We start from the raw sequence: 21,347 nt of genomic DNA, 5'->3' as shown, positions 1-21,347 counted from the left end.
GACACCGGCTCTGAAATTCTCTGTTTATGTCTCAGTCTTCCCTGGGGTCTGGAGGAGGTGCAGACCTGGCCAGGAAAGGCAGGAGGGGCGTCTGCACTATGGGGCCACTGCTTATCTTACATTCTCACTGTGTTCATCACGCCAGGAACCCACAGGCCCAGGAGGCTGGGCAGGAGGCTGTGAGGCCCAGACTTTCACAGATGAGAAAGTCTTGTGTTAGTGGTGAACACACTGTGAATGCCTATAGGAGATTATGAAGGTGCATGAAATAGATTCTGGGGGGATTAGGTCAGAATGTGCAATGCGGATTGCCTGGCACCGAGAAGAAAACATGCAGGAAATCAGAGGTCTGCCACCCGGGCAGGTTAGCTCAGCACACTCAGACACCGCATGCGTGGCCTGTTTTCGCACCGAACTCTCCTCTTCCAGTTATTTCCATGGCTGCCTTCTGTTCAGGCAGGTCTACTCAGATACCACCTCGGCAGAAAGGCTCTCCCTGACTGTCTCATTTCAGTAGGCCCCCACCCCATGCCTCCCAGCTCCTCCCGAACTCCCAACTCTGTCACGTTTTCTTCCCAGCACCTATCTTAACCTGGAAGCGCTTATTTGATTATTACTTGTTGTTCCCACTGGAATGTAAGCTCCCAGAGGCAGGGGCTTGCCTGTATTGTTCACACTGTAGTCTGGTACCTAAAATGTCCCTAAGTATTTGATGAATACATGAAGAAACCCCAGTTTCCTCAAATATAAGAGGAGTCTGAGCTACGTGATCTCTAAGGTTCTTTCCAGCTATAAAAATCTGAGCTGTTTGAAGTGTTTCCAGGATTTGGCCTGCTTCAGAATCCTATGATGGGAAGGCCCATTATCTCAAGTGACCCCCAGGTATTTTTCTGAATATTTGGAACAAAGCATGGATTCTGAATGTGAAAGCAAGAAGGAAAAATAATGCAAGGTCTCCCCTGTTTTTCTCAGGCTCAGGGCTCACCTTTCCACTCCAGGGACCAGTGACATCCACCCACCTGCTCAGGACGAACTTGGGAGTTGACCAGAAGGTAGACGACTGAGTCAGACAGGCCAATATTTTTCATGAGAAATAGCGTCAGTGTTTCTTCATCTTTTAGGACATCCCGAATTCGTATCCCTCTTCCTGCATATGAATGAAAGAACAGGGTGACAAATGGGGAAGGAGTCAAAAAAGGAAAAACATGTAGAACTGATTGGAAACATTTCTAATTGGCTCTCAGCAGAAGACTCCGTTCTTGGGTTCCCTCGGAGCTTGGAGGTCAGGGCTCCTGCCAGTAGGCTGTCACCAACACAGTCACAGCATTTACTGCTGACGCAGCCTGGCAAAACTTAGTGAGAAGGCACAGAAGGTGGAAAAAGTTAGCTCAGGGCAGGGGAGGGGTCATCAGATGCCTGGTGGAGTTGGTCTGTAACAGTGACTCTCTACCGGATGGGGGTGAGGAGCTAAAGTGGGGCAATTTTGTCGCCCCTGGAAATATTTGGCAACGTCTGGAGACATTTTTGTCTGGGGAGGTGCTATTGGGTAAAGGCCAGGGATGCTGGTCACATTCCACAGTAGACAGGATAACTTCCCTCCTCACTACAAACTGAGGAACCATCTGGTCCAAAATGTCATTAGTGTTAAGGTTGAAAAAAACCTAATCTAGGGTCAGAGGACATACATGCTGTGTCCACACTGTGTTGTCACAGGGTAGAGGACCCTTCCTGGCATTTCTGCCATCTCAGCTAAGGCTCTCAGCTTAGGGTGTTGACATGGGCAAGGAGAGGTGGGGCTGTGTGAGGCAAGAAAAACTTCAAGTGGGAAAGAGGAGATGGCCAATAGCCTGGACTTGTAATTTCATGCTCTGATCGGCCCCAGTCACATTCTCTCTGACTTCACTCAAAACATACTAGAAGCAGAAATTAAAAACAAATTTTTTTTTAATGTTTATTTATTTTTGAGAGAGAGAGACAGCGTGAGCAGTGGAGGGGCAGAGAGAGGGAGACACAGAATCAGAAGTTGGCTCCAGGGGGCGCTTGGGTGGCTCGGTGGGCTAAGCCACCACTTCAGCTCAGGTGGTGATCTCACGGATCGTGAGTTCAAGCCCCGCATCAGGCTCTGTGCTGACAGATTCGGATTCTGTGTCTCCCTCTCTCTCTGCCCCTTCCCTGCTCACTCTCTGTCTCTCGATCCTTCAAAAATAAATAAACATTAAAAAAAATTATAAAAAAAAAAAAAAAGAAGCTGGCTCCAGGCTCTGAGCTGTCAGCACAGAGCCCAACATGGGGCTTGAACTCACAAACTACGAGATTATGACCTGAGGGTGGGTCAACCCCAAGGGCCTGCCCGTACAACTGGGCAGATGCTTAACCAACTGAGTTACCCAGGCTCTCCAGAAGCAGAAATGTTTTATCAGGAGGCATAAAGGACTCCTAACAGTTAAGGTGACCCTGCAGCAAGTGATTGAACCCTTGCGTCTGTACTTGCCACAACTCACAGGGTTATTGTGAGGGTGACTCGGGGTAAGGACTGTGAAGTGGCTAACTCCCAGGCCCGAAAACAGTGAACCCTGGATAAGTGCTTGTTCTGAATGTGTTGTTATTATTCTGACACCTCCCGGGGGATTCACACCCAGGGTACCCACCTCCACTGCCTGCTTCCAGGGCCAACACTCAGCTTCAAGCAGGCCACTGCCACAGTTCGTGAGGCCCTGGCCACCAAAGAAGGCTATAGGCCCAGATATTTATGAAATCATTTCAACATCAAGGGAAAGCATCTGTGTTACATGAAAATGCCTCTGTCTATATCCCAGCTCCCCTGGGAGCCTGGTTGACAACTTATCTCTTAGTGCTTCTTTAACTAACTTTACTTATCAAATGTCCCTGCTCCTTCCTGGTTCTAACACCACAGCACCCCATCCTCTCCCACCCCCCACATTCTCTCCTCACCAGGCGACCTAGAGGCCTGCCCTGCTGAGTGCTTGACAGCCTTCACTTCCGTTTTTCAGGTCGGTCCTCTCCCTGCGGGGCTCGTCCAGATTGAGGTTGCTGCTGATTGCCTCTTAAAAGAGGGTGGGACAACACCACGGGCCTGCCCATGCAACTGGGTCAGGGGCACCCGGCCCCAAGACTCCCCTCCACAGCAGCCTCTCAGACGTTGTGCCACCAGGGAGTCCAGTCTCCCCACCTTCCCCATAGGGAAAGCCCAAAGGCTTCAGGGGAACTGGAATACAAGAGGGAACCCTTCTGGGAGCAGGAGGGGTCTGAAAAGTGCTGCTCTATTTTATTCTTGCCTTCCCCTTTCCCTGCTAAGGTGAGTCATGTCGTCTTCCAAACTCTGCTTCCTTTCTTCCTTCCCCTGAACCCCACCTCAGTTGTTCTTTCTCCCAATCACTTCTTCACCTATAGCATTATGTCATAGACTGGCTTAGTGACACCCCCAACACACACACACACACACACACACACACACATCTCTGGAGAGTAGAGGACTATAGACCCTGCTTTCATGATACCCCTCATCATACCTAGCAGTGCTGGGCACACAGCTGTAAGCCCTTGAAGTCACCTCTCTCTGACACCCAGCATGAGAGCCTGACATGGAATTAGGGCCTCGATAAATGCCTGTGGAGTGACAGGAGGCACCCAATAAATACCTATTGTCGGGACCTGAGATTAGGGACCCCATCAGACTGTTGATCAATTCGTTATTCTTTAACTAACTCACCTGAACTTACATACAAATATCTTGCTTGGAGAGGGTAGCCATTCCCCCCCACCCCAGGTGACTGGGTTGCTGTGGCCCCAGGGAGAAGGGGCAGGAGTGTGCTGGTTCCACACACCTGCAGAGGGGTGGGGGCCACCCTGTAGGGAGAGTGTGGGGCCCAAAATGTAAGAGGTGGCTGATACCAGACAGAAGCTCTACCAGACTCCTGAGGGAGAAATGTGAACTGGGGGCCTGAGGAAAGAAAAATAAATTTTGTTTAAAATGTGGTTCTTCTTGTTCTCTTCCCTGGGAAGAGGCTGGGGGAGGGGGATGCTGAGGCCCATGGAGCTGAGGGGAGCTGAGGGTTGGGGTGGGAGAGAAGCAAGGAGAATGTGTAGGGCTCATGGGAAGAAGGTGTTTGAAGATGATTGAGAGACCACAGAACTTGCTTGGGGGTGAGAGGGGAGGGGGCTTCATGTCTGGTGTTTTACCATTAATCCTCCCCTGCTGAGAATGCTGCACTACAGGTTTGCTAGGAAAAGAAAAGGCCGCCTGGGTCAACCATCGGCATACTTTCCCAGGTGACTGGGAACTGACAGGCAAAAGCACATACCAACGACAGCCGCCCACCTTGCTCTCAAAGGCTTTACCCTCCAATGGAGCTTTGGGTTGAGGACAAATGTTCACAGTGAGCAAGGTCCCCAAGTGACCCTAGAATGGACCCTAAAGTAGTCTGCCATGCTGATGGTGGACCCCAGTCCCTGGCCTAGAATTCCTTCAGAGACTTTGGGGATGGTCCCCTCTCACGGCCACCAAGGTCAGGGGTTCCGCGAAATCTTTGCTTCCAGCCCCCAAATTCCTTTGGGCAGCCTTGGCTGACCCTGTCTCCCCAGACCGCCAAAACTGCTCTCAATTAGAGAATTTCCCTCACAGCCTGGAGGCCTGCAGAAGGAACCACCTGTATGCCAACTCAAAAGTAGGCCCGTGTTGGGGTTAGCAAGTAGTGACTTTGGTTCTCATGTACACACTGTAAAGACCACAGAGAAATTGTGGTTTGAAATGACTTCCTTTACATTTCCTCCCAGCTGGACTCCATCTGACAATCAGATACCGAAACGAAATGTCTGCCTCCTTCCAGATCCCACTGGATGAATGGGGTGGACAATCACTCGAGCGGTTGGACAGCCATGTTCTCATCTGCTTCTTTAATCCTGGGCAAAAGTGTTCTCTGGTTGCTGCCTCTCCCCCTTTTTTTCTTACCATTAAAATGTTGATTTTACTCACACCTTACTTAGCTTGAGCTAAGTAAACTCTTCTATCCAGAGCAGCAAAGAAGGTAGTGTTTATAATCTGGTTTGTAGAAAGTTACTACACAAAGAACATATGTCACTATTTTTGAAAGAATTAAAATGTAATGAAGTAATCTTAACATGCCATCTGAACATGCCCCTGTCCTTCATTGCTCCAATAGGCAGAGGAAGGAGAAGGTGGCCCGGTGGGAATTCTCCTAAAAGAACTTTCCCCTCCTGACTGTCCTGAGCTCTGGAAGCCTGCCTGCTTCCCTCCACCATCCTCCCCAGGTTATGGTCACTGTTCTCTCAGTCCTGGGAGCCCTCGGGGTGACCACCCACTCTGATCTGTGTGTCGAGCTGCATGGGTGAGGAGCCCCAGAGGGCTGATGTGTGCCATTCTCCCGCTTGTCTTGTTTGGAACCCTGAGCAGGAGCTGTTCTATCCAGCCCCTCCTATCCCCTTGGTAGACCCTTGCTTGTCCCTGTCATCCTCTAAGGTCATCCCGAGAGTCACTGCCCCCCATCCCTATCCCAGGAACATAGGATGATCCAGCATCTCCAAACCTCTTCCGTCCCAGCCTCTGAGCCACATCCCTTAATAGTTCCCTCACTGGCAGCCTTTTCTCTGCCTGCAGGACTGTAAAGACTGGATTTCTGTCAAGGCTTGCTCCCTCCCTGATGCTCATTTGCTCTCCTGGGGGCAGGTGGGAAGGGGGATAGGGTTCCAGCTGGTGCTCAGGCCTCTGCCATATCCAGCTCTCACTGTTTCTGAGCCCAGGTGGCTCTCCTACCCTGATGCCCGGCTCCTCTATTCGCCCGCACAAACTCAGTGACCCAATGGCCTGGCCTCTCTTTCCCTCAACCTCCCCATCGCCTACCTTCGCCTCTGCTCTACTTCAGCCACCGTGGCCACCCCCAGGGGCTCGTTCTCATTGCTCCCGCCTGCTGTGGAAATCCTGAATCCACATAGATCACTCTTTGAAGTCACCAAGCCTTCCATCCTGCTCAGTTCCCCAGTCCTTAAACAGGATCATGGAACTTCAGGAGACCTCTATTCCTTTGTACCCCCATTTCCTCCCGGCCATTTCAGCACTTCTGGCATCCCATCATCCATCCTTATACAGCCTGGACCCGATGCATGTCTTCCAGTCACTGCCCTCAACCGCTTGCCTCCTGGACTTTCTGCAGCACCTCCCTGTATCCCCCCAGGGCTGTATCACCCACCTATGCACCTGCTCTGCCTCAGGGTCTGGGATGCTGAATATCCCTGGAAGAAATGGAATGATCGTATATATTTATGCCACAATACACATATGCACTCTGACCTCCCTGGCCCCTTACTTGGCATTGCTTCCACACATCTTTGGCTAGCTTGCTCTCTAGTGCTCTATGAAAACAGTTCCACACCTTTCCTTTTACCTCTTTCTTCCTGCTTCCACATCTAATCTAGCTTCATACTTCCCAGAGTACAACCTCTCTTGGCATTTTCCTTTCTGTCTCTAGACTTACCTGGAATGAGAACTTTCCTGCCCTCTTCAATTTCCTAACTTCGAAGCTGATGGAAAGAGGAGTCCTCCCCAAGGTGAACTTCATGCCACCTCTATATCCATTCCTTCCTGCCTCCTCTAGTACCTTTTCCCATCAAATCTCCCTGCTCTTTCCTGTGCCTTCTGTCTCCCTGATGGATGAGGCAAGTGATGGTTGAGAACACGCAAGAGCAGCACACCTGCAACTCTCTCAGGGTGAGTCCGGAGGGTGTCCATGAGTTGGGAAAAAGTTTGAAGTTCTTTCCAAACATGGCCAAGGTGCTGGCTCTCTGGTGCATCCATAAGGAGTTCTTGAAAATCTCGAAACACTCGTGCCAAGCTGTAAGAAAGACAAAGCTTCATCAGGAAAGATATCGTTGTCACTTTCATAATAATAATAACACTCTTGCTATTCTTTAAGATACCACATGCTTGACCCAGCTACTACATTATGTATCCTTATCATACTGTGAAGGTCAAAGGAGAAAAGGACATTTGAACTTTGTTGTACATATAGGCTAATAGAGCTGGTGAGCAATTTGTTTCGTTTTCTAGTTTTGGCAGGGCTGGGTCACCTCTCAACCCCATGCTCTGTGTGTCTTCTGTCCAGAGAAGCCTTAAGCAGGATGACATTAGAAGATATTACTGGAAGTTCTTTCCAACCATTGCCACTTCTCTGACACCTGCCCTTCCAGCCATTCATAGGCAGGGACAGCCATGCTAAATCTCCAATTCCTCCCTGCATGTGTACATGCGCGTGCGCACACACACACACACCCTCTCCCATGGCTAACTGGACAACAAAATGAAGCTGAACCAATCAGCTATGTTCCCAGGAATTTGAATGGTAGTCAAGGATGCTCTTATGATTGGCCGGGGCAAGGTGCTCTGAACTAGACAACCAGAGCCAGCCTGGGCTTTGAGAAGCAGGGACATTGGTCCATGGAGAGAGGTGAATGTAGTAGATGCCCAGAGAGGGCCAGAGGGCTGAACCCTGTAGGCCCAGACAGAAGAGAGCTGGTCCCCAGCCGTCCAGTTCTTGTCCTGAGGCCTGCTTGGCTTCCCTTGACTTTGCAAGGAGGTCTAGTGTCCAAATCATATATTTGTCTCTAGAGCTTCAGCTTGCTTGAATGGGCTTCTGTGCCTTGCAAGTAAAATAACCTTGAATAAGTCAATATTTCACCTGCAACAAGTGTGTGAAATGTGAAACCTATATTTCCTGGTTCAAATGCCAAGTACAGCTGGAGTCTGAAGCCCTTCTTCCCCAACTCCCTCAGATTATAGACACCTCTAGTGCCAGTCCACCAAAGCTCCATCTAGCCTCCACTGAGGCATCTCCAAAACTCTTCTGATCCCACCATATAACCCCATGGGATCTCTATGGTTGGGTGGGTGTTTCCTCTCACGTACCTCAGGGAGACTCAAGCTGAAGTTGTAGATTACAAGTTAAAATCTCCAGGTGGTGTTTGCAACCACGTGAGCCCAACTAAAATGTCACCTCCCTGACATTCTTAGGAAAACAGATGTTCCCTCTTGTATCTTCCTATATTCCAGGGATTAGCGAACAGATACATATTATAGGCTAACAGGCCGTAAGTCTCTGTTGCAATTACTCTACTCTGCCATTGTAGGGCAAAAACAGCCATCGTTTGTTCCCAATGGGGAAGGCTACCTCTGAGCATTGGGCTGACTTGCCAAGTGCTCCTTTTCTTGAGTCAAAATACAGGTTTGTCCTAGAGGAATTATATCTGGAGCTCCTCTAAGGAAAACAACCGGAGTAACCAAATATCCTTTTCCATCTGACCTGTGTTGTTATACAAGTATAGTGAAGCCCACTTCCCAACAACCCCTTGTTGGTGTCCTTCAGATGTAAGTTGAAGATCAGCTCAGTGGGTAAAGGACAACCCTGTGAGCATTCCTGAGCCTCTGTCCATAGGACATGCTCACATTATGTTCTCCCACCTCCTGCTCTGAAAGGGAATTCCAAAGGCAGATTCTCTTTCTATGTGATTTGACTTGAAATTAGACCCCAGATGAGAGGTCATTAGCCTGGAGTCCACGACTCCCCCCAAATCATATGCACAATGTAATATTTTATGTGTGTGTCCATTTTGGGGGATGGGGGTTTTCATCGGTTTCTCAGAAGGGTTGTTAGCTCCTCAGGTTAAGAACCAGTGCTCTCAAGATTCGGGGGAATCTCAACACTTACATGGAGTCGTTATAGTTTGACACAATTCCAGGAGATTCTCCCGGGGTGGGACTTTGAAAACAAGGATTGTTCACATTGCAGAACATCCCCTGAAGCCACGGCAACATTCCTGCTGAGGGCATCGCCTTGTTGGGAAAATGGCCTTGAGGACAGGAAATGAAGACAAGGAGTTAGTCTTGGGAATCACACAGGATGCTGGTTCTAGTTGCTGGGGCCTCTGCAGGAAGGATCCTGGCCCCTCTGGTGTTTTCCTTCATTCGTCAACATTTAAGAAGCAGGAGCCTCTAATAGATGTCAGGCCCTATGCTGAGTACCAGAGACAGGCTCTCTCCTCTCAAGCTCCCAGTGTAGTGGGGAGACAGACAAATGTTCTAGTAGAGGTACGGAGGGAAGTGTGGAGGGGAACAGAGGAGGGATGGTGGAGGGATGTTAGCTCAAGATGGCTCCACAGTGTTGCTGACACTTTAGGAGGAAAGGAGGTTCATCTATTCCTTATGTTCTTATGAGCACCTACCCCAAGCATGCAAGAAGGTTGCAGGTTATGGGCTCCTTGGGGTGTAAGCAAGAGTTTGATGAACAGGAAACTGACCCAGAACTTGAGGCTTAAAACTCATGAACAATACAGTAAAAAACAAGAATAGAGGACTGAGAAGCTTTGTATTACTCCTGAGGTCTGCACGTCAGCTGCTCAGAGGGAGAAGATGTCATCCTGGCTGGAAACCATGACATAGTATAAAAGAGGCACTCACAGGCTCATTCCATGTCCCAAGGTACCTCTGGGATCCAAGAAATAATGTATGACTACATGTGGCTGTACAGCATCCCTTCTCATTTTTCTCTAGCACCGTATATAACATATCCCTAGACTTGTCTCCAAAATAAACTCATTTATAATCTGCTTTTAAAACCAGTAAGAGTTTAAGTATAGGAAAAAAAAGAAAAGAACTGGCAGAAACAAAAACTAATTTCACAATTCTTCAGTAACTACATACAAGTATTTGCAAAGATGTAGGATTAAAATATTAGTTTGTATGATGCTAATGAATCTCTGTTTTTTGTACTGTAGGCATGAAATGATAAGTAGATCCAATCTGGCACCCTTAGCCCCCAAGGCTTTCCTAAACGAAAGTATTGGACCTCCAGGCTGGCCAGAGCTACCCCCCTCCATTATGCTTACATTCATGTTGGCTGTAGAGCGGGTTGACATTCCTTAACCAGATCAAGAGCAGAAATAAAGATAAAGGCCATACAAGTTCCACCACAAAGCGAATCTGGAAAAACAAAACAAAAAGAAGGAAGAGTGATGCTAAGACATTACTGGAAACACACCCAGATAAGACACACAAATCAGCACCTATCTGTGCAATAGGGTTTGGTTGTGGTCTATTTCCTAAAGGACTTCCTCCTTTTGTCGCCTCTCCCTCATTACCTCTATCCTGACATATTAGACCAATAAGACTTTTTGTCCATTTGGGTTCTGCTCTGCCTCTATTTTAGGAAACTGCATTAACAAAGATTTCCAGCAAGGACCAAGATGGGTGCTTCAGTACTTTTCAGACGTCACTGTGCACGTGAATACAGACTCTGTTCTGTAGAGGCCTACCGGGATCTCACATGTCTAACAAGCTCCCAGGTAATGATAATGCTTCGGGTAGCAAAGATTTCATTATAACCTCTCATTCTGCAGATGAGGCCCAGAGAGGGCAGGTGACCTGTGTAGTGTCAGAATAGCAGTGACAACATCTGAACCAGAATCCAGCCTCCTGTCTCCAGAACCAGTGCTCTTTCTGCATCTCTCCACTGCCCTGCCTTCTTCTAGTGCACACTAGACCTCGTGTGTATCGCCAATGAATGACCTTGCATATGAGGTCACTGAATGAATGAGCAAATGACTCCTGAGTACTGTGATCCATAGCAAGGTCAATAAAAATCTGTTTACCGACATCTTTCCTTCCACAATTTCTTGTTGCTTAAAGGAAGAAAGCAGGGCATACTATTGTGAGTTTTTACAATTCTGGCTGCTGCTAACAACACATGGTTGAAAGCCATTACTAAAATATAGGTTCAATTAGAGTTTAAGGACTTGACTCCAAAGGAAGAAGCAACTGGTTGTTTCAGCCATATTCTGTGGCATTGCACAGCCATATTCTGTTGCAGGCGTGGGACTGTGGGAGGGAAGAAGAGGAGGGGGCATGTGAATTGGGGAAATGGAATAGCAATTCTACCCAACCCCCACTCCAGAGACCTTAGGAAGGAAACTCCTAAGATCTGAAGGAGAACTTTTGCTGATGGCTAAGAATAGAGACTTAAGTATATATAGATCAGCTAGGGGTCATTTGCATGGTCTTTGACCCTTTGTCATTCCTTTCTTCTTCTTCTTTTTTTTTAAGTTTATTTATTTTGAGAGAGAGAATGAGAGAGCAAGAAAGAGCAAGGGAGGGGCAGAGAGAGAGTCCCAAGCAGATTCCACACTGGCAGCGTGTGGAGCCCAACTCAGGGCTCAAACTCATAAACCATGACATCATGACCTGAGCTGAAACCAAGAATTGGACACTTAACCAACTGAGCCACCCAGGTGCCCTGACCGTTTGCCGTTCCTTTCAAAGAAATGTACATAAGTGCTCAGCAAAGTGATAGACACCACAGCAGGTACTCAGTGAATATTTGTTCCTTTCCTGCTAGTAGAGTATGCTGGCTATGGAACTATTGCAAATTGTAACATAAATCAGTGCAGGGGAAAGGATAATGTATTGAAGAAAAAACAAAACATGCATAGGGCAGGTGGTTGCAGTTGGAACTTATTTTTTTAAGTTTATTTTTAGAGAGAGAGTGCACTTGGGTGTGCATGAGCCCACAAGTGGTGGGGGGCACAGAGAGAGGGAGAAGGAGAATCCCAAGCAGGTTCTGTGGTTTGTGCAGAGCCCAGAGCCTGACTTGGAGTTCTGTCTCATGAACCCTGAGATCATGACCTGAACCGAAATCAAGAGTCAGATGCTCAACCAATTGAGCCACCCAGGTGCCTCAAGGTTATAACTTTTTACTCAATGTTTTATTCAAAATATGTCTAGGGAAGATATGTTAGAGGAAACACACCAAAATATTATTATATATGATATAAATTTTCCTTAAGACACTCACTTTTCAGGGCTCCCCGTACACATTTTTCTATAAGATGGCAAAGCATCGAAATTGGCCAATTCCCATCCAGTGTTACAAAGACTGACCCCATTGGATAACCATTGGAATGTTGGCAGTTCCCCTAGGGCAAGCAAACCAAAGGAGGAGGGTATTGAGCCTCTTCCCCAGGGACCCTATCTCACTGTTAACACCCTCCCCAGCACAGCTGTTCCCACAGCACCCTGCACTCCCCTTATCACTCATTGTAAATCAGAGTCCTTACTCCTTCATGGAAATGGAACCCTCACTGGTTACGAGCTTCCTAAGGGCAGGGGCCGTGTCTATCCTTGTCACTACTTTGATTCCACACCTGACACAGGGCCAGCTTCATGATAGGTGCCCCATAAGTATGGAATGAACGAACCTTTGCTGAGACTGGTCCAGGAGGTTCCTGGAGGAGGTGGAGGTGACACAGAGGCTCAAGTCACCAACACTTTGCAGATTTAACAAACTGCACCCCCCGAGGCATGTTCTGTACACTGGCTCCATGCCTTCTATCCTAGGTCCTTCTGTCAATGAGTAAGACCGGGAAGCAAGTCTGGCAAGATAACCATGTGAGTGACAAGTACGAGCAATGAAACCGGAAGTTGTTCCTGGTGTCTTCACCAAGGAAGCGAGACAACTAGCCCAGATTCCACACATCAGATTCTTCCCCTTAAGACAATTGCTTGCAACCTTGGCTTTCTTCCAAGTCAGTCAGCTTCCTTCCACGTAGCAATGTCTATCCGGAGTAGTCTGGTATGTGAGACATTTGGGAATGGGAAGATCTGGGATAAGAATCACTTTGGGGCTTGTTTCATCACTGAATCTCAGTTTTCTCATCTGTGAAATGAGACCGTTTCGTCCTTCAGCATACACAAAGAGTTGAGAGTGTCAGTACTGAGGTTTTTATCCAGCTCTGCTCCCTATTAGCTGTATGACTTTGGGTAACCCATTCAATCTCTCCATGTCTCAGGACTTCATCTGTAAAATGGGGGCTGATACCAGGGCCTCCCCCCGCCCCCCCCCGCCCAGAGTGGATGAGAGGAGGAAGTGAATGTGAAACACCTAGAGCAGAATCGGGTACAAGGTAACATTCAATAGACACATATCATTTATTATTGACCCTCACTTTCACAGAGATCACAGGGACGCTGTAGGTCACAGCACATTGTAAAGGCTAAAGAGCAAAGAGATCTCATTTACTTTTTACCTGTGAGGTCTTAGGTCTGCCCTCCACTCACATTCAGGTCCCCTCTCTTTCTCCCTTTCTGGATTCAGAACTGTTCATTTGCTGGTTTGGAAACATGGGCTTCTTGAGTTACTGACCACCCACTGTCCCTTGCTCCATCTCTTAGAGGGGCTTGCACCAGGGGAGGGATGGGCCAGCCTGGCCTACCCGTCCGTGGATAAAATTCCCAAACCCAAGCTAGCACACACACACATCCCTTCCAGTGTTTGTCACACACGTTCTCTCCTCTCCTCACTCACTCCTTGTATTTTTGAAGTATCTGGTCTTTGCAGGACATTGTGATTTGAAGTCCCCCATCCCCCCACCCCCACGCCAACTGGGAGACCAGATCAGAATTCTCCTTTTCCTCCTTCATTCTTTGCCTGGCCTAGGACTAGTGTGGCTCTGCAGGTGTTCCTCTCCACCGTATCTCGGAGTTAGGGCTGCTGTTGTCTGCCCCCCACCCCCTCTTGACCACCTTCTTTCAAGGCAGGTCCCAGGTGGCTGCCAGCTGGAATCAGGTGGGGAGCTCAGGCTGTGCCCCACATCAATTACACCGGACATCAGGTTGGTTTTTGTTTGTTTGTTTTTAACACTTCTCAGGTAATTCCAATTGTGCAGCTGGGTCTGAGAACCACCAGCACAGGTAGAGCTTGGTAAATGAAAAACGTCTGTTGAGAGGTCAGTGCTATTGTTCTAACTCTGCGACGTTTGTCTTGGAGGGGCCGCATTTCACACTCCCTCCTGCACAAAGACCACTGGCAATTCTTTTCCAGATGGGCAGGTCCTCACAACAACCTCTCCCCATGGTCCCCACCCCAGTCATGCTCAGCATCCCCACCCCAAAGCGGCATCCTTGTCCTTGATGCTCAACTGTGCGCAGGCATACCCCAGGGAGAAATTCCACAGCGTAATTAAAAACATGTTTTGAAGGCGGCTCTGACTCCCCCCACCCTTTCCCTTTAAACATGTCTGTAACTTTAATTAAGCCCAGCCAAGGCTCAGAAGGGGCCGGTGGAAATTTTTTTTTTTCCCCTAACTGGTATTTCCTTGTTCTCTCTCTCTCTCCTTTTTTTTTTCTTCCCCTCCCCCTCTCTTTATAGCTCAGTCTACATGGGGGAGGAGGGGTTGCAAGGAAGGGCAGAATTGTGCTTGTTGTTTTAAATCTCCGCCAGCTAGATTTCCTTCCCTCCTAGTCTGTTTCCAATTTAAAGGTGGGTAGCCAAGGCTTGAAATGAACTGCTTGATTCTCCCTTCTGCACCAACAACCCAGCCAGGATTCTTAGCCTGGATGAATCTACCCTGGGACCTGGGCAGGCTTGCAGCGGGCTGCCCACCCTCCCTGCACCTGCCAGGTTCTCCTTGCCTATTGCTGGGCCTGGAACCAAAGGCCACAGGCCTAGCAGGTGCCCAGGTCATAATAACCCCCCCTACTCTCATGAGTCCTCAGGCCTCCCCAAATATCCTGCTCTGACATGGAAGCTGGGACAAGGGGAGAACACCAAGGAGGCCTTGCACCGGGAGCTCTCAGGGGCAGGAAACACACCCAGTGATCTTTATAAACCTGGCACAGTGCCTGGCCCGTAGCAGATACGGGCGGGTGTTTATTTGTCTGGGGCAGTGGGGAGAGCTCTCGTCATTGGAAGTGCATGTTCTAGGGCTAGGCTTGAGAAGTCTTCTCTCACGCTCTCCAAACCCCATTTCTCTTCTGAGCGCCCGGAGCTCATCCTCACCTCCCACCCCATGCTTCCTTCTACTCCACTGTTGCGCGCACTATTCTGTCGGTAATTTTGTGCAGGTGTGAGCTCCCACCGGGCTCCAAATTCCATGAGAGCAGGGGCTGTGTCTGACTCACTGGGCTGTGCTGGATGTATAGGGTGATCATACAGCCCAGTTTGCCAGGTTAAGTGTTAGTGTCCATTTATTGCCCTGGTGCCATTGCTCCTAGTACCTCCTTTCACTTTCAGAACTGCCCCAGTTTGGATAATAAATTAGATGGCCACCCTATCTTTGTGGTCTCCATGACCACAGTGTGGGTCACGGCCATATCTGCCTGTCCTGAAGTCCCAGGACCAGTCCCACCCGTCACTAACCTCTGAAGCCTCATTAACCTCATCAGTACCTGTGGAGATACCAGTGGTATCTCTCCCATGGAGCTGAGGTGACACTACAGTGCCAGGCACTTGGTAATACTTGATACATGTTAACGGAGGAAGAAAATTTTTAAAAAGGGGTGGGAGGAAAGCCCGGATCTAAAGATTTTCATCTTCTTCCGTCAGGGGTTGGGAGAAGAGGAATGGGGACATTTGATACCTGTTTTGCTGTTGCTCACAATAGTAAACACCCAAAGACCACGGACGTTTGAGCAAGTAAAAACCTGGGAGCTGAGTTGCAGGCTAGGTGTGTTGTACTTTCCTTACAGTCACTATTTGTAGAGGCAAAAGCTTCCAGAAGAACCAAAAGCTTAGGGAAGGAGCCACAGACCCCTGTCAGGGCTGCAGGGGGCTGTGGAAGATGCCCCCATCTTCCTCAGACATCCTGGAAATTCCTGGAATATGGTAACATTGGGAAGTCGGCTGGAGGCATACCGGGCAGAGATCTCAAATTCCAGGCCATCGGGATGACACCAAATGAATGTCAGCCCAGACTGGGTCTAGTCTTAGGAGATTCCCCCAGTCAAGGTTCTCAGCCCAGCTGGTCCTATCTCACCACAGAGAGGCTGGCCACGTGTTCCTCTGCGGAGAACACCATGAGAAAGACAGAGTCCCCGAACAGGGGACACCCACCAACATCAGGGAAAGGGAGCAGAGGTTGTGAGGGACTCTGAGCCAAATCCCGTCTTTAAAAATAGGGTCGTTCTCTGTAATAGCAGCATGCCTGACACAGAAATAGAATCATTTCAGCAGGTAAAGTCCTCAAGCATATTGTCTGAAGGCCACAAAGAGCACATTGCGAGTAGAATTAAGTGATATTCTTAATTTCTTCAGGAAATGAGATAAAGAAAACAGTTGCTGATTGGGTTTTCCTTGGCATTTCACAGATGGTGAACATCTTGTGGACAAAGACCATGCTTGTCTTGTTTGCCATTGTGTACCCAGCACCTGGCACAGTGCCTACTGATTAATAAGTACTGGTTGATTCAAGGAACACATTAATAAATAAATGGATTTAATAGTGAATCTTGTTTGGGGCACCTGGGTGGCTCAGTCAGTTAAGCGTCCGACTCTCCATTGCAGCTCAGGTCACGATCTCATGTTTCATGTGTTCGAGCCCCGCATCAGGCTCTGCTCTGGCAGTGAGGAGCCTGCTTGTGATTCTCTGTCTCCCTCTCTCTCTCTGCCCCTCCCTCACTAGTGTGCACTCTCTCTCAAAAAAATAAATAAATAAATAAATAAACTTAAAAAAATAGTGAGTCTTGGGGCACCTGGGTGGCTCAGCCGGTTAAGCATCCAACTTTGGCTCAGGTCATGATCTCGAGGTTCATGAGTTCAAGCCCCACGTCGGGCTCTGTGCTGACAGCTCAGAGCCTGGAGCCCGCTTCAGATTCTATGTCTCCCTCTCTCTCTGCCCCTCCCCTGTTCATGGTCTGTCTCTCTCTGTCTCTCAATAATAAATAAACGTTAAAAAAAAAAATAGTGAATCTTGCTTAACTTTTGTCTATTTTCATTCTGGAAGGGAAGCTCTTGGAAGCCAGGGACTGAGTCTCTGATTACTGTTAGCACTTGGCTCCTGAGGGCAACAACTGACTTCAACACTTTGGAAAATCAGAGTTTCTTTGACAAAGGAAAGCAGCCTGAAGAGAGTGGTGTTTCCCAAATATGAGGGGATCCTAACTTGGCTTCCCTCTGCAGCCTCCCTAAGTCCTATCCAAGCCACACACACGGCAGAAAGGACCGACCACCTGTGCACATGGTTGGACTGTCTCCTTTGCTGCTTGCTCCCTTTGGGCTAGTTATTAAGCTATTGTCCCTCTGCTCCAAACCCACCCACCAGCCAGGGTCCCTCTGGGCAGGGGACCCCAGGAGCAGCCTCATTGTGCCCCTTCCTCACAGGTGTGAGTTACAGCTCCGCCAGCATCTTCTCAGTGTTTCCAAGTGCTACCAATTCCACGTCCTTCCTTTGGTTCCCTCAGCACTGGGGGTGGGAGCTGTGTCCTGCAATTGCTGCCTCTATGATACCTTGCTCTCTTCCACCCACGTGGGTAGCAGCTTTGTACTTAGCCAACACCTTTTTACATTCCAGATTTTCTCTGACTGAACCCTGACCGAGACAATCACAGGTCTTCAGATGTTCTACCAGATGGCCCCCTTCTTCCCTAACATTTTTTCCAACACCCAGGAAAACCCTGTCCCGCCTGTATATACCCATCTCAAATCGAGGCTTGGAACAAATCCATTCTCTTCTTCCTCCCCGTCCTCCTTCCAAAGTCTCCCTGCCTTGCCTGCCTCTAGTCTGTCTAATCTCAGCTCTATCCACCCCTGGGTCCTTCCTCCTTCCTTCCTCCTCCAGCATCTTTAGTCATTTGACGTTTCCAAGACTGCAAGGCTATAGCAAAGTGCATATTTCTTTATAGTTACCTATTTACTTCACCCCTTTCCAGAAAAAAAATTAGAAGCCAGTTGGCATTTGCTTGTATACCCTTGGGGTCCTCTGATCCCCTGTGGCTCTCGCCTATACTTCTCAGGGGATATCTGACCTGTCCTACCTTTTATTGCTCTTGGTCTCAAAACACCCTTCAGGTTTCCCCAGCCAGACTGGAAGTGAGTCCAGGGTATAATCTGTGTCTTTTTCTTTTACATCCCTGGTCCAGCCCAGCCACGTATCAGCCCCTTTCACTGAAAGGGCTCAGTGAAAATCCGGGCTGGGTGATAAGCAGTTGTATCTCATTGAATCTAAGACACCATCAATTGTAAGGCGCAATGTTACTTCTTGCACACTAGGAAACAAATGTGTCCAGTTAAGGTGCCGGTTGACCGCACGCTGCACCCAATGTCAGAAATGTGAAAGTGTGAAAAGCCAGTGTAACTCATAGAATCAATGAAATACAGTATCATTGGTCTGGAAAGCTCTTGGAGTGTTGTTTTCCTTTGAGCCTGTTCTTCAGGGCTTAGGATCTTCCCACACAGCAGAGTATGGATGCTCAAAGGGCTTGTGGACTGGAATGGCAGGTTTCAACACCAGGGGGTGGGGGAAGGGATGGGCAGGCTGTGGATTCACATGCAGGGAGGGCAAAAGAAGACTACAATTGGCCGTGCTGGGCTGCAGGAGGAAAGGGCCCATCTCTGGACAAAGAAACATGTCTTCCTATGAAGGACACTTGTCAGAGAGGTTCACAGAGCAGCCGGCTGTTACTTCCGTGCTAAATGGCAAGGAGCCCACCGACCTCTCACCTTCCCCACCCCACCCCCACCTCACCCTCTCCACTGTTTCTTTGCTCTCCACCTCACTTTGAGACCACAGACTGCCCTTCTTACCTTTTGCCTTTTCCTCAGGGTCCAGTTCTTCCAGAGCAAAAGCTGGATCTGTCTCACAAAGCCCATGGCGGTGGCCACACGAACAGGAGATCACTCCAAGCCCTCGGTTTATGGAGGGACAGCAACGGACATACAACACCGCTCAGAGCACCTCTGTCTCAGGCCACTGTGTCCTTCTCTGGGTGATTAGAGGCTAGTTTCCCCCTTCAAAGCATAATCCCTTTTAATTCACGTAAGCCCTTTGTTGAGGAAAGCAGGCTGCCACTCTGTTGCCCCCATCTTAGGAAGGGAAGAGACACCTAAAGATAGGAATGGCTGGGCACTGAGCAAAAGGAGGTGGGGGACTTCAAGGGAAGCATAAACACATCACAAAAACATAGAGGCTATGAGAAATTAGATCTGTGCTGGGGAACTAGATTCAGTTTGTACCCCAGGCAACGGCGCCCAGGCCAAGAGCTGAGTTTGGGTTGAAATCTCACTTGTTTGTGCTGACTGAACCTTGGGCCCTGGTAGAGGGCTGCATTCAGGGAAAAGGAGTGTCTTTTTTCTTTTCACGAAGGGGCCTTCAGCTCACCAGAGAGGTGAGCCATATGGGTCGGCAGAGCCCAGAGGCTGTGTACCCCATGGCTGGAGAAATTCGATCTGCAGCAAAAGGGAATGAAGGGAGCGCATAGAGAGGAAAGGCGGAGGGCATGAGTCCCAGCCGTGTCCCTGTTTCCAGTTGTCCTTGGGCCACAGCTGCTCCCTAGCTTTTCTTTCAGGCTATTTAGCTGTAAGACACCCCAATCCCTCCAGTAAAATCCCCTTTTGCCTAAATTAGCTCATTTGGCTCCTATCAATTGCAGCCAGAAAGGTTCCTGCCTATTTATTTATTGTGAGTTACCTTAATCAACAAGGGGATCTGACCTGGACAGACTGACAAAGGGTCAAAGAATTTATCCGCAGCCCATTGGAATGTATCTGAATACAATTCCTGGGTAGGCACAGGATTGCAACAGCAACGCAAATAGAAAACTCAATAGAGTTGCAGTAGTTTAAAAGAGAAGAACTAGACTTCATGAGTATCTTTTAAGGAAGTCAAAGAACTCCAAAATAATCAATATTGTCAGTTCCTGTATCTATTAGGAAAAGGCTGACAATTTTTCAAAACCTGCTGAGCAACGTGAAGGCTTCACAAGTGGGAAGATGCGTGGCAGGTTCAAACCACACCAGTCATGATACATTATCAGCTGGGACTAACCCACTTTCATAGTTGATCAAAACACTGAAAATTCTATCAACTGATTTTCCAAACACTTTGGTGGCCCATGAATCAAGTGGGGTATTGCTATTTGTTTCTAGTTTTGAACCAACTTTTTGTTTAAAATGTATTTACCATTCACTGTTATAAGAATTCTCTCTAGAGAGTCTCAAAGTGAAACTGTAAACACATTTTTCCTTTGTTTTTCAAAGCAGAAGCAATACCACATAGTTCATCGTCAGAGAGAAATGATGAATATTTCAAAACCATTTGGCACAGAGTAGAGGAATTTCTCTAGAAAAATAATCTCTAAAAGTTCCATATTTAAAAATATCTTTGGAGGAGAAAAAGTTAGAAATCATGAGAATGGAGGTAGTGCATGTTTCCCTGAGTCCTCAGGATAGCATAAAATGAATATCTATTACATGCCAGTACTAACTAATTTCTAGATTTGGATTTACATTTTTTTTGAGAACGATTAAAAATAAAAATAGTTTCTTAATTATTAAACAATAGCAAAATACATAAAAAATGTCTTTAGGGGCACCTGGGTGGCTTAGTCAGTTGAGCATCCGACTTCGGCTCAGGTCGTGATCTCGCAGTTCATGAGTTCAAACCCCGTGTCAGGCTCTGTGCTGACAGCTGAGAGCCTGGAACCTGCTTCCGATTCTGTGTCTCCCTCTCTCTCTGCCCCTCCCCCACTCTTGCTCTGTCTTTCTCTCTCAAAAATAAATAAGCATTAAAAAAAATGTCTTTATAGACTTGATATGAGTATAATCCCAGAACTTTGCTTTTACCTAAAATATCTACACCTTGATTTTATGTATTAATCAGTCTTGACTCTTACTTGATATGGTCTCATTAATGAATTTTGGGGCTTGGAGCTATCCTTTTGAGGTGGCCGCTCACTGCAGCAAGAATGGTATGCCCATTTTCTACTTTGCCTTGCTAGGGACATTTACATAGTGTCATAAAAGAGAACCAGGTCCCGTCACTAATTATTGTGGAGTAGAAATTAATACCAAACTAATAGAACTTAAGCATTCAGTGGAATTATGGAATCATAGGCTCTATACACTAAGAAATAAATTATATTTTACTAATTTAATCTCTACTATGAGAATCTTGCACATAGCTGGCACTAATTTAGTCTTTCCTGTAAGAATTTTGGACTTCACATTGTTATTGTTGTTCAACTGGCATATAGATATTACATTTTAGTGTGTAAAAATAGTACTATTTGAAAACATATTCACCTGAAACATGTCCACAAGCTTCTATCTTACTTAGTGAGAGGAGGCACGGCTCTCATGTTTAAGCAATCTCTGCCTCCCCAAATATTCCAGAGCCACTCTGGACACCACGTAAAAAGGGAGGTCTTGAAATCTAGAGAGCTCACTGTTTAAAAAGCAGGCACTGAGGGTTTTATCATGGCACACTTTCTAACAGCAACGTGTGGATACTCACCAAATGCCCATCACAGAAGAACAGATACATGAACTGTGGAGTAT

General features: G+C 47.7%; 1 protein-coding gene across 4 annotated transcripts in view; it reads right to left on the bottom strand.

The window, feature by feature from the left end:
• Positions 1 to 18,877, bottom strand: part of ABCA4 (ATP binding cassette subfamily A member 4) — a 131,993-nt gene extending 113,116 nt beyond the window's left edge. For 2 of the 4 annotated variants that reach the window (XM_060626647.3, XM_060626649.3), the window contains exons 1-5: positions 18,597 to 18,876; positions 9,913 to 10,006; positions 8,736 to 8,877; positions 6,727 to 6,866; positions 1,020 to 1,147 (exon numbers count right to left, since the gene is read on the bottom strand). In XM_060626647.3, coding sequence (XP_060482630.3) covers positions 1,020 to 1,147; positions 6,727 to 6,866; positions 8,736 to 8,877; positions 9,913 to 10,006; positions 18,597 to 18,662 — 570 coding nt within the window. In that variant the 5' untranslated portion in view covers positions 18,663 to 18,876. Of the gene's footprint in view, positions 1 to 1,019; positions 1,148 to 6,726; positions 6,867 to 8,735; positions 8,878 to 9,912; positions 10,007 to 18,596 lie in introns of all 4 variants that reach the window. The other 2 variants (XR_009608209.3, XM_060626648.3) reach the window with 2 other exon arrangements.
• Positions 18,878 to 21,347: the final 2,470 nt, after the last annotated feature.

This window comes from Panthera onca, chromosome C1, assembly GCF_046562875.1.
Source record: "Panthera onca isolate mPanOnc1 chromosome C1, mPanOnc1 haplotype 2, whole genome shotgun sequence".
NCBI lineage: Eukaryota > Metazoa > Chordata > Mammalia > Carnivora > Felidae > Panthera > Panthera onca.
The sequence above is the reverse complement of the archived record's forward strand: the minus strand, read 5'-3'. Positions and strand labels throughout refer to the sequence as shown.